Consider the following 12,660-nt stretch of genomic DNA (forward strand, 5'->3'; position numbering starts at 1 on the left):
TATGTGATAAAGCTTGGTCAAATCCTGAATGTAAGCAATAATGGAAAGTGTGAAAGCATAGAACAGAAGATTGAAAAAGTCAGACGCTCAGTCTGAGTTTGAGATGATTAACAAAGATGTCCAAGATTCTGGGCACAGAAAATAAATAGGTCTGGAAAAGAGTTTTATATTGGAGACATTATTAAACATTTACAAGAGGAGAGAAGAGGGTAAGAGAATTACTTCATCTGAGAGAAAAAAAAATAAGTATTAAATAAAAAGGCATTACAGTTTTGAGATGAGGTTGGCTAACTACATAGCTGCAGTTCTGCAGCTTTAACAGAGGACAAGGCTAAAACTGAAATCTTGTTTTATACAAATAAATTTTTAAGAAAGCCACAAGTCTCAAATGCATAACTGAAAAATTATGCAAAATAATTAAAAAATAAGAGTTAGACAATTGATGTTTTCTTAAATTTGCTCAGAATCACCTTAAAAAGATAATCATACTGACAAAAAGCTCTTATTTCTAGGGACAAACATCTAAAGAATCAAAAGACATATAATTAACAGAAGGAAATACCTAATTACGACTCCAGAAATCCTACATAGTAAGCTTTTGATGTGAAATGATTATTCCCATCTTTATGAAAAGGGCAACCAGTATGTCTGGGAAAAATGCTTAATATTCTCCTCATTTTATTCATTAGTAGCTGCTATTAAAAAAAAATCCAAACCCAACACAGCTATTTGTTTAGCATGTGAGCCATGGTCTTTCTGTACTAGCTGAAGATAATGAACTCTCTTCAGCAATTATTTGCAATTTTCAAATAACCAGCTGTGATCAACAGCAAGTGATGTGCCAGAACACTTAATTCACCAGATGTTTTAAACATATACATGTAATTACAATGAATTAAAAAAAAAAAATAGCAACTCACATGATTGAATCTTCTGGTGAAAGCAACTGCGTTTGGAGCAGAACTATACTTCTCTTTTTTATTCCAACCACAGCTTGCCAGCTCCTGCAAGAACAAAGATGAGAATTTACTTTTTGCATCTGTGAGTGTTCAGAGCCATAACCAGAGAGGGAAGCATGGCAAAAGTTTCAAAATAACAGAGTGATAACAAGTTGGGATAATAAATACAAGAGTGGTGCTTTTCTTCTGCAAACTGAAATTCTGTATGCATTGCTTCCAAATGGTTTTGAATTATTAGATTTCATCTTCTGTTGAATTAGACTTTTTTTTTTTTTTAAATTCAGCTATTATTAAAAGCCAAGGAAATAATTCAAGATCCATTTAGCTAGCACACAAAAATACTGTTGTAAGCACGAATCTGAACTAGGGGGAGGAGTGTCTTTTGTCTTCAATTACTTTCTGAAGATATTTAAATTTAGATTATAAAACTCGTTACATCAACCAAGACACGTCCTGTTATTTTCACTTGGCATGCTGCATTACAGAAATACCAAAATGGTCATCTTCTGCAGCAACAATAAAAGAAGCTCTACTTCCAGTTTTCCATTCCAAATGAGCCAATGTGACGTGAAGCTGAACAGTCAGCATGTAAGAAAGATTTATGGAATAAAATGGTGCAAGAGTGTTTGCTTAAAAAGAAAAAAAAATTAAAGCTACTTCATTGCTGTACTTGAGCTGCAAGTCTGTGCAACTTACATAGCAGTTGGGCAATGACACCATATTCACTGTTATTTACTACCTTTTAATTTCAATACAGCATTTTTATCTGGGAGCCTAAAAATCTAAATTTACTATTGAGCTCTTCTATTAGTACACAGTAGCACACAGAACAGACCCAAGTACATTCAGCATACAACCTACTGAGCAGTGCCAGTTGAAACCATCAGGAACACCATCCAGTACAGAGACAGCTGAATTATCCATGGAGCATAATAGCAAAGCACAGCCTTTAGTTTGCATTTATTTATGCTTTCTCTTCACATCTTTCACTCCGAAGTGCTCTCAGTTTTATTACTGTATCGATAACCCCTTACTGAAACCACTGTTACACCATATATGTCAATTATATCAGTTAACATAAAAAAAATTCAAGATATAATTAATAATTGTGCTGTTTAATGAGCATTAAAATAATCTAGCATCTGAATATTCTAAGCTCTAACCTCAGAACAGCATGTTATCCCACAGAGTTCTGAATTTTGTTTTTAATTAAAACTTCTTAATGTCTTTTCAGCCAACATCCCAAAGCTACTGAAGAGTCTCATGCCAGTTAAGAGAGATCTTCAGTTCTTCCACTCATTTAAGTCTGGAACACTGGCCTGCACTTGCTAGAGAAGGCTGATGCTCCCTCCTACCCACAGGCACTAAGAAGAATGCATTCTCCAACTCAGCATTCTAGAGCCATTCCTTCAAATGTCACTATGAAGTGCCAGTACCAGCACCTACCCAAGAAAGTGCTGTCCTGTTCAACATAAAAACGTGTGCCCATCTCCTCACACCAGCTCATCAGTGACTATGCAAAAGACAACTGCGCAATTGTGAGCTGCTCCTATTGCAAAGAACAGGCTAAGAGGTGAGGAACCATCCAAGAGATCTTGGCTTGCATTCTCTGCCCCTCAGCACCCCCAGTGATGCAGTTTCCATTATAACAACAACAACAACAACATCACAGCTTTGCACATGGGGAGAATACAGGTTGATTCATCCTCACTGGCACCTGATGATTACACCTCCTTAATAGCAGGAAAAGAAATCTAGTTGCTTTCTCAGGTTTAGACAAAGCATGGCAATTTGTTAATAATTCAGGGCACACCTTTCTATGATTTCAATTCCTTGTTACCAAATAGAAAAGCTGTGATGGTTAAAGATATAAGTGACCCATTGCTCTGGTACTGTACGTGTAAGGGTTGCATGCAAGAGTTTTGCCTCAGAAGCAGACCTGGTTTAGCTGGCTTTGGGGGTTTTAATGACATTGATGTGATTAACAATAGTAGTGGTATTTTTTAAGCCAAATCCATTACCAAGAATCTTTAGACAGTATGTAGAAGTATAAAGATTAGGGCCCAATTTATACTTATATACTAATATCTGATGAGCACAGGTGCAACATCTCACTCAAACTGAAATGTACACAGAATTATTTGAAAAAAAAAGAGGTCTCCCTGTATTTTCAATTTTAATTGCATACAGCTTCTTCTGACCTGAGAGCTAACCTTCACGCTCCTTCCTTTTCCATTGAGAACTAACACAACTTAGCAGCATGTGAGACACGAGGCAACTGGCCTCCTTCTACCTGTGAAGGAACACTGATGGACACATATTATTTACATGCTGTCAGTGCCTTCAGCTTCTTTTGTGCAAATGTGAGAAGTACTAAACTAGCAACAGATATTTTTCACTGAAGGCATCATGTGGCTTTTTCTTGTGTAGCACATTATTTCTTAAAATGAATTTATTTCTAGATATATTAATCTACTCTCACAACATTTTCTTTTAAGAAGTTAGTTTATTTTCTTATGCTTCTCCCTTTTGTGGTATACACTAATGAGGAAGAACAGCCAACAAAATTAGATGTGTTTTCTTCACATTTCTTCTCATCTCCCAGTGATTTTCAGTAAGTTTGCTCATACAACAGAAACTACGATACTGGAGAGGCAATGTTAAAAGAGCAGCAAGTTACAAGGTATGGAGTGCTGGCTTGATGCCACTATATCCAAATCATTTGATTCCTTGTACTCGTTATGCAGCTGACTGCTCATTCTGTACAGTGCTGCAAGCAGATTGAGAAGAGCAAACTACTGTCAAGCTCAAGCAGTGGAATTTCTACATTAGCAGAGCATTAGGACAGGATGACACGACACGACCTATATACAGCAGTAACGCTTAGCTTTAGAAGTACATGCATACAGGAAGTACTTCAAATGATCTGATAAAAAGGTAATAGACTTTAAAGATTTCAAAAAAGAGCTGAAAAAAAAGATATCCCACTAGAAGGACCAGGGTAAACATACCCTGTCAATCAAGAAGACTAAGGATGTCCCAAAAAGAGATCAAATGGGATGCTCTTTGAAGGACTTAGGAGAAAAGAGGAAAAAAAAAGAGGGGGAAAGCTTGCTGAAATCATGAAAGCGAAATCATTAAAACATTTTCAAGTACAGATCAAAAAGAAGCCTTTGAAAAAATCTGAGAGTAGATAAATGATGAAATCAGCAACCACAGCTAAGATATTTTCAGCAAAGCATTTAGTGGAAGCCAAACATTCTTCATTGACCCAAACACAGCCAGTAAAATAGACTGTGGTGCTCTAAAGGTGACTGATGAGCTGGAAGACTTCCACACTACTGACAACATGGATAATAAAATGAGAAATAAAAACTAAGCTTGAAAAGCGTGAAGCAATGCCCATAGGAAAATGCTAATTGTACAAAAAAAAAAAAAAAAAAAAAAAAAAAAAAAAAAAAAAAGATAAGATGAACAAATTTAAAATTTACAGTTACTACAAAAATTCTGAAAACGTCAGATCAAGCCAGGCTGCAGTCAGAAAGGAATATGGAGTCATTTAAAAACAAAACAGAGAACAAATCATCTATATATTATCCCAATACATCCACAGATCTTGCATCTTGAATACAAGATGTGGTTACTCTCATTTTTCTTGTTACAGAAGAGATATGAATCAGTCAGAGAAACACAGGACACAATGGGATGCAGTCTGAATTCATTTCCTCTCCTATGTAAGAAAGAAACTAAATAGAGCTGCTTTTTCAAATGAGGTCAGAAAAGATACAACAAAAAGGCAATGAAAAGGTGCATGGGACAGAAAAAGCAAATAGAACATCTACTATGGAACAGGAGAGCACGAGTTACATACAGAGTGACATGAGCAGCACAAATAAAGGCAGTATTTTCATATTACATACCGGAAATAACAGTAAAATATGAAGATCTACATATGATTGAGTTCAAAGAGTTTGATTAGCCACAAGTCAAGAAGAAATGCCCACTGTGGGCTGTTAAGCACAGTACATGGGTGCAACTTGCAGCTCCAAGTTTCCAGTTTATGAAGTTTATGAAGGATTTATCCATGTTTAAATGCACTATTTCTCATATTGTCTCTCAGTCTCTACTGCTGGCCACTTGGTGAGGCTAAGAGAACTGCTGACAGTCAGTCTGATGTTTGACTTTTTCTTGAGACAAAAGACACATTTCACTTCAACTCCATAATTTTTAGACATGCAAACAAAAAAAGCTGCCTAATTACCAGCTAAATTAAACTACACTTAGGACTGAAAGCATAAGTGAAGCAAATGTTACATGTAAAAGCATCCCTAGCCCTGATACACACTGTACAAAGATGCTAAAAATGTTACATAAAATACTGAACAAAGCTGATCAACTCCAGATGCACTCACTGTTCTGTGAGGTTGAGACAGCATTCCTGACTCTTGTTATTGTATAACTGGGCCACGTGTGCATGTGCTCTGGGAAGCATAAAGAGCAAAAGCACAGAAAAGCTGCCATATTCGTTAAAATAATATAATGGACAAATTGTGGTATTCAAGCTTAGGGGTTGCTGTTTGGTTTTGGCTTTGATTCAACAGACACTGAGGCACTGGAGTGCATCCAGAGAAGGGCAATGGGGCTGGTGAGGGGTCTGGAGCACAGGTCTTATGAGGATTAGCTGAGGGAGCAGGGATTGTTCAGCATGGAGAAAAGGAGCTCAGGGGAGACCTCATCACTGTCTACAACTGCCTGAAGGGAGGTTGTGGTGAGGTGTGTCAGCCTCTGCTCCCATGTAACTAATGATAGGCCAAAAGGGAATGGCCTCAAGTTTGCCAGGGGAGACTGAGGTTGGCATTAGGAAATACTTCTCTGAGAGAGTGGTCAGGCATTGGAACAGGCTGCCCAGGGGAGTGGTGAAGTCACTGCCCCCGCAAGGTGTTCAAGAACTGTTTAGATGTTGTACTGAGGGACGTGGTTTAGTGGGAAATATTGGTGAGAGGTAGAGGGTTGGACTGGACGATTTTGGACAACTTTTCCTATCTGGGTGATTTTATGATTCTTCCTATCATATCTTTAATATATACTGAGATACACAACCGATTTTAAGGCAACAAGGCAAGCACTGTAGCTTATTTATTAAATACATTGAAAAAAAAAAAATCACAAAAAATGTCAACTCAGACTATCAAACCACTTTTTTGAACATATCATCTGCAATCCATCCTATTAACTTCGCTTTTCATTTGGATCTATTAGTAGTTGGAACCTAGAATGTTCTGATCAGAATAGCCAAATAAAGATGTTTATCAAACAGACACTGAAAACCAGCTTCACTTCCAGCACTGGTTGAGCACGTTTAAATTTCCACTCCTCAAACAATTAGTTCCAGATATCTGTGTTAAATAACATCTGCTTCAGATCTATACAAACTGTAAAAAGATGACATTTACTGAACACACTTATGCTTTGCAATTCCTGAACGTACACATGGGCATAACCCTTCTCATTTAAAATTGAAAAGCAAACCAATGAACAACTCACCTCTGGCTGAATTGCTTTAAATACGGGGACATCCATTAGTGTTATCTGACCCTGAAATAAGAAATTACAAGTTAATTTCAAAATTAACTTAGCAACTAATTGAATTGCTACACTGCAGGAAGACAAGTATAGCTGTTCTGTTCCCTTTTCTTTTGTGATTACATTTTCATCTAGTAGCAAGCCTCAGAGGTTTTGGCTCTCACCACACAGCCATCCTGCAAAACTAAAGCACTCTGAACTTTACATTTAATAAGATAAACAAATCATGACAAATTATTCTCAGGAGCATAATCCTACAGTTATGTATTCAAGTCAGAGTTTGAATTTAAGAAGTTTTCTATAAGGATTTACCCAAGAATACAAGGGTCTCACTTCAGTTACTCAAGCACAATTTCTCTTCAAACTATAATTTACACAGTTCTATTAAAAAAACACAAAGCCTGCAGTTGATATTTGGACCATATCTGAACCACGTGAATAACCAAGCTAAGCAATTGTTCAGTTACAAAGCAACAGTTACAATTAAACACAGCTATCTCACCTTCACTGTGTCAAAATCACTAAGCACATTTTTATTGTGAGATTTCTGTTTCGCTTTGAAAGGGGAAAATTAGGACTAGCAAAAATAGCCAAAGACCACATTTGGCTTTCTCAAATGTATACAGAGCTTCACGTGAAGCTTTCACTTCAGGACTGTTGCCTGCTTTCAAATTCAAAGGAATAGATCATCCCTTCCCTGTGCATCCAGACAGCACAGAAATTCCACTGCCATCCAAGTCAATTGCAAATACCCCTTTAACAATGAATCCAGAGGCTTTGTTCAGTTGTCCTTGCAGAAGAATTTAACTAGTGTGCTCTGGTTGAAAGAGAGCAGGTGCAAAGAGATGCACCTGCTCTAACAAAATGAGAATGCCTTCTCCTGAAACAATCACATTTACAGATTGCAGATCTCCTTCTCTTTTTAGATCTACACTCAGACAACCAAACATAACCATAAAAAATTCTCAATTTAACTGAGTCCATACTATAAACAATATGCTCTCTCAAACATGTCTGAATACCTTTGTAAAAATGAACACTCTATGAGCTTCTACATACACAAGACATTCTTGATCCCGTAACACAAACACACAGCTGGTATGAAGCATTACATATATCTCCCATTTGTTAATACACTAACTTTAAAAAAAAAAAACCAGTTTAAAAATGAGTCCCCAAACTACCATCTTAAAATACGGTTTGGCATTCGATTGATCAGCCGCAGTACCAGTCTCAACAGCAGGAATTCTATCATGCCTTGGAAGTTTCACTGAAGACGAGCATTTCAGACACAGGTACCTCCCCCTGCAAGTTTGTTTCAGTGGCAGTGATTAGCAAGAGCAGAAATTCAGGACTATAGTAGTCCAAAATATTCTTTGCCTTCAAAATTAATTCTCTATTCCCTTGCACTCAGAGCAAGTACAGTAGAAATAAACAAATTTCTGCCAAAACCAAAGAATGCCTTTTGAATGTGAAGCAATCTAAATCAAGCTGCTTTTTTATTGCGAGCTGAAAAAGTGACTTATTCTTGAAGGAAACAAACAGTGACTTTTTGCACTGAAGCTGGAGACTGATTCAGCGTTAAGTTTCAGCATTGTTTTGTTTTTGAGGTCGTCGGGCTCACTAATGCAAAATGCCAACATGAAGCCTGTTTCCCAGACATGGAATTGTAGCTTATCACAAAAAGTACTGACCGCCCTAAGTCATTTCTGGCAAGGTAAGTGGGCAAATCTGCGAAAGCGAGCCGAGACAACACAAACTCTTCCAAATGTGGTTAATAAAGCTTTGCTTTTGAAGAATTCAAAATGCAGGCACAGGAAATACTGTTCAGTTTTCATGGCATTTCCCATTGTCTCCTAACTGGAGCAGATTAAGCTCAAGTTGAATAGGCAAAGGATGAGAACCCTTGGATAATGACTGAAGCACCACTCTGCCAAGAACCACAGCAAGCTTTATGACTTGCTGCCTTAGGTGGAGGGTATGGCAGGAGCTTTGCAATCTACCAAGTATCAGAAACTTCTAAACATGTAATAGAGCACATTCTGGGTTATGTTATACTGTAGCTGGCTCAACAAATACAGCGTTAGCTTGTCAGTTTAACAGCATGCCTTCTTAGTGAGGAAATCTACATTCAAAGCTCTTCAGAGCAAACAAATGGGCAAGGCATGCCTTGGGCTGGGAAAGATGTCTGACAGGCAGAACAAATACACTTCTCCAGAAGTATGACTGTATTAAAAAAGGAATGGGAAAAATCTTGTGAACAGACTTCTACATTCTAGTTAATAAGAGTTAAAACTAACAAGAAAGACATGTTCATAACAAACTTATTCTAAGAAAGTTGAAAGATCCAACATTAAGTACACGAGTTTTCAGAAGGAAGGGAAACCTTCATGTTTAGAGGTCCAAGTTTAGACTCTGCCTAAACAGAAACATAATATAAAACAGGCAAATACAGAACACTCCAGTCCTGTAACATCAGTTTGCAGAACTCCATCTTTACGGCACGACTTCTAAACCATGGAAGCCTTTCAGGAAACACATTTTTTGAGGTAAATATGTGTCAGAGTATGTCACAGTGCTCCTCAATATAAGAAATGAATGTGAGAATGGAGGGAAGAGGTGAAATCAAAAGGATGGGCACTTAAGGTTAAAAGCAGCAGAGGGATGCTGCTGGGAAAACTTTCTGAAACAATTTGTTCATCAAATTTGGGATATATTCAGATGTTTGGTTTTTTTTTTTGTATTTGTTTTGTTCTAAGTAAAGTTGAAATAAAACTTGTTATGAATATATATTGATGATATAAAAACATCCTCCCAAAAGAAACACAACAAAAAAACCCTAACATTCAAGTGCAAATCCTCCTCACAAAAACAAGTATGCAAAATTATAATAGAAATGAACCAAAAAACCAATTTGCTGTTTGTGCAAAAACAGAAAAGAGCATGCAAATGTTTTGCTTCCTAGGGCTCCCAAATTTCTGATCTTGATTGAATTGAACTGATTCATCTAGCTTGGAGCGTTGTTCCTTTCAGTTCTGATGCCTAAACAGATGATTACTTTCAGAAAAAATGCACACATTTTAAATAGGGGATGGTGTATTTGCATTGAAGAAAGCTACACCCACCACAACTCAGCATTAAGTTTCATTACTAAAAACACCTGAAATAACCACTATGTGACTCCTAATAACATCACAATACAATATAAACAGTGCACAAAAAGCAATAGTGAGAAAACTTCAGTTGTGCACATCAGTTTGTTACATGAGGCAAGCCAGTAATAACCTCTGATTGCGTTCTCAGCTGTGTGTACTATAAAATTACACATGCAATAGAAAACTCTGAGTTTACTCTTAGCTATCTTTACCTAAGCTCTTTGATTAGACTAAGACTGAGAAATTTCCTATTTTCTATCATTCCAGAAGTGACAGGAAGTAACTTCATCTATATGTTGTTCTTCATTAATATTGTCACTAGATTTAAGTTAAAAGTTCTAGAATATTACTAGAAGAGATACTATTTTAACATACAGTTAATGTACTTCCAGCCCCTGAACCTCTTGAGGAATCCTACAAGAGAAAACCACCTTCACAAAACAGCAAGTTGTCACCCTGCAGGTAGGACACAGGAACATTAGCTGGAAGGTAGCCCTCTGCTGCAAAAGCTGTGAGAGTTTTTGTATGTAGTGGAAAGAGACCATCCAGGGATGCTCCTCAGCAACAGAGTTTAAAAATATTTTGCTCTCCTGGGTGTCAAGATGCTGGAACTGTGAAGAACTAAGGACTTCAAAATAGTAAAACGACAACCACAGCACTTCACGTGAAGGTATTTACCCCTCTTTCAGGCAAGGCTGTCACGCCGTACGTTTTTCATCCAGGTGAATAAGTCACACCTCATAGTGCTGCTCCTTTGCACACGCAGGTCAATGAAATGAAATGTTATAATGCTCCCTAATTCCTTCTCTCTCTTCTGTGGGCTCAGGACTGCCCTCCTGCCAGAACACCTGCAACTTAAGAACGTCTAGCTGTAGTTAACACCACTGCATCAAGCTCCTCTCTGTGCCCTACACGGCAATTCACATTTGATGATGCAGACTACAATTTCCCTTTTTCCAGCCTTTTGCAAGCTTCAGCTCCTCCTGCCAGGCTGCTTGCTTCCTGCAGGCTCTCCAGTCGTGTACCTAGTCCTGCAAGGACACTGCACATCCCAGAGCTCCTGGACACAACCCCTCATTGTGAAAAAGAAAAAACAAGTTTCTGTCTGAAATGAAAAAAAAATAGCCTGCATTCTGGTTATTGAAGGACACTGCGATAATCTGATTTTCCTTGAAGCCATGTTGGTTCAAGCAGCACTTCATAAATTGTTTCTTAATCTGAATTTTTAGAAGGAAATATATCTAAGCCTTCCAACTTGGCTTAGCACTGCCTCTGTGGGCTGCCAGAACACTTTTCCTCTCTGAAAAAATAGCTAAGCTTCTGTTAAACACTGCATCAGTAGTAAAATAATTCTGCTGCCCAAAACGAACACAGGGGAATTAAAGTTCCCGTGCTGAAACTCTACTTGTGTTCTCACAAAGTCCACTCCAAAACTTTTATCAGTAATAATTCTTCTACACACCAAAATTTCTTCTTCTTGCCCTCACTGCAAACGTACTTGTTTAATATCCTCCTCTAAAGTGAGGCTAACAGGAACACATGCAAGCAGAAGTGCTTTTGTTTGGCTGGTTTTTTTGAAATCAAATGCTCTCAGGGCCCAGCACTCTGCTTTATTCAGCCTGCTCTCAGATGCAGACACTCTGCCTCAGGCTCCCTGAGGCACTGACACCCAGTGCAGTAGATGGTGAACATGGTGGAACCCTGCGCAACAGAAAAAAGATGGCCTACAGGGAATCTGGGGCCAGCCCAAGTTACTTCTGCTCTGTTCTAAACGTGGGGATTCAACAGATCCGAGATCTCTTTCACAACATGGTTTAAAATGAGCTTATTGGTAACTTATTTTCAAAGCAGTATTGCTTCCAACATTTATTTGACAAAGCACAATGCAAATCAAAATGAGAAATGCACATACGTGTTAATCCAAACCTACTTTGTAGCAGAGACTATGCCATGGAATAAAGAATCCTTCTCAGATAACTGGGTAGGAAAAGAAGCAATGGATTTATACAGCTGTGCTTCCCTTAATTCTACCTCAAATATTTACACCACGGTGGCGAAGTTGATGAATAAAATGGAAAAGCAAGTCAAAAAGTTAAAAACAGTCAAATAATTAAACAGTAGCTGCCTAAGGAATCAAAATTTACCGTAAAGCAAAAAAATAAATATTTCTTCAACCTGAGGTTTGCCAGCATCTTAATTTGGAGCTCGAGCTCCCAAAGCATTTTTCTTTTTTCCTTTAGTCCCACCATCCCCATCCCCCAAATTGTGTCTGTACACTTGAAACCACAGTTCTCCTTTAAAAAATGGACAGCATTCACTGTAGCCATGTCTACCCTGTAAACACATTGAATGCAACTACAGGGCCAGGCACCAGTGGGTAATGCTGGCACCAACTTGCCTTGTGGCTTTCAGCTGTTTAAGGAAGAAGTGAGCAGTGATCAGCCTAAACATAGGTATTTGAACAGGGACAGACTTCCATCAGTTACACCAGCAGGCCGTCTATAGGATCTTTAGCAGAGGACAAACATGTCCTGCTTCATACCCACTGAATGGCATTCTTTTTCTCCAGGCTTAAGAAACATGCAGTCATTGAACACATCTTCCCAGAAGCTCTGCTTTTAAGGTATTCATACAGCAAGCTCCACATTTCCAACAGCAGCAGCCAGACCTTGAGATCTCAGCCATTCCAGCTGCAGCATGGCCCTCTCCAAAACGGCCTTTAACCTTACTTTAGCCTGGAACATCTGGCTGTTGCCAGCTGTGTAACTGTAATATCACACATTTGTTACAATAATGCTAGTGTTCAAACTAGAACCCTTGAAGGGATGTGGTGCTTTTGTTAGAAGGTTACTAAGGACCAAACAGAAGGCCATCACATAAACTTGTACACCAACTGTACTGAAGTGTAACATCAATTTGGCGACTGCCAAAGGGAAGAATGTGAAAATAAAATCACCAGAAAC

The 12,660-nt window shown here is 38.2% G+C and overlaps 1 protein-coding gene across 12 annotated transcripts in view; it reads right to left on the reverse strand.

Annotated features, from left to right (window-relative positions):
• RALGPS2 (Ral GEF with PH domain and SH3 binding motif 2) overlaps positions 1-12,660 on the reverse strand; it is a 109,637-nt gene that overhangs the window by 67,443 nt on the left and 29,534 nt on the right. For all 12 annotated transcript variants that reach the window (XM_052665851.1, XM_052665850.1, XM_052665855.1 and 9 more), the window contains 2 exons: positions 6,504-6,554; positions 921-1,004 (listed from right to left, as the gene is read on the reverse strand). In XM_052665851.1, coding sequence (XP_052521811.1) covers positions 921-1,004; positions 6,504-6,554 — 135 coding nt within the window. The remainder of the gene's footprint in view (positions 1-920; positions 1,005-6,503; positions 6,555-12,660) is intronic.

The sequence above is a fragment of the Tympanuchus pallidicinctus genome, unplaced genomic scaffold (genome assembly GCF_026119805.1).
Source record: "Tympanuchus pallidicinctus isolate F22 unplaced genomic scaffold, pur_lepc_1.0 scaffold7, whole genome shotgun sequence".
Taxonomy (NCBI): domain Eukaryota; kingdom Metazoa; phylum Chordata; class Aves; order Galliformes; family Phasianidae; genus Tympanuchus; species Tympanuchus pallidicinctus.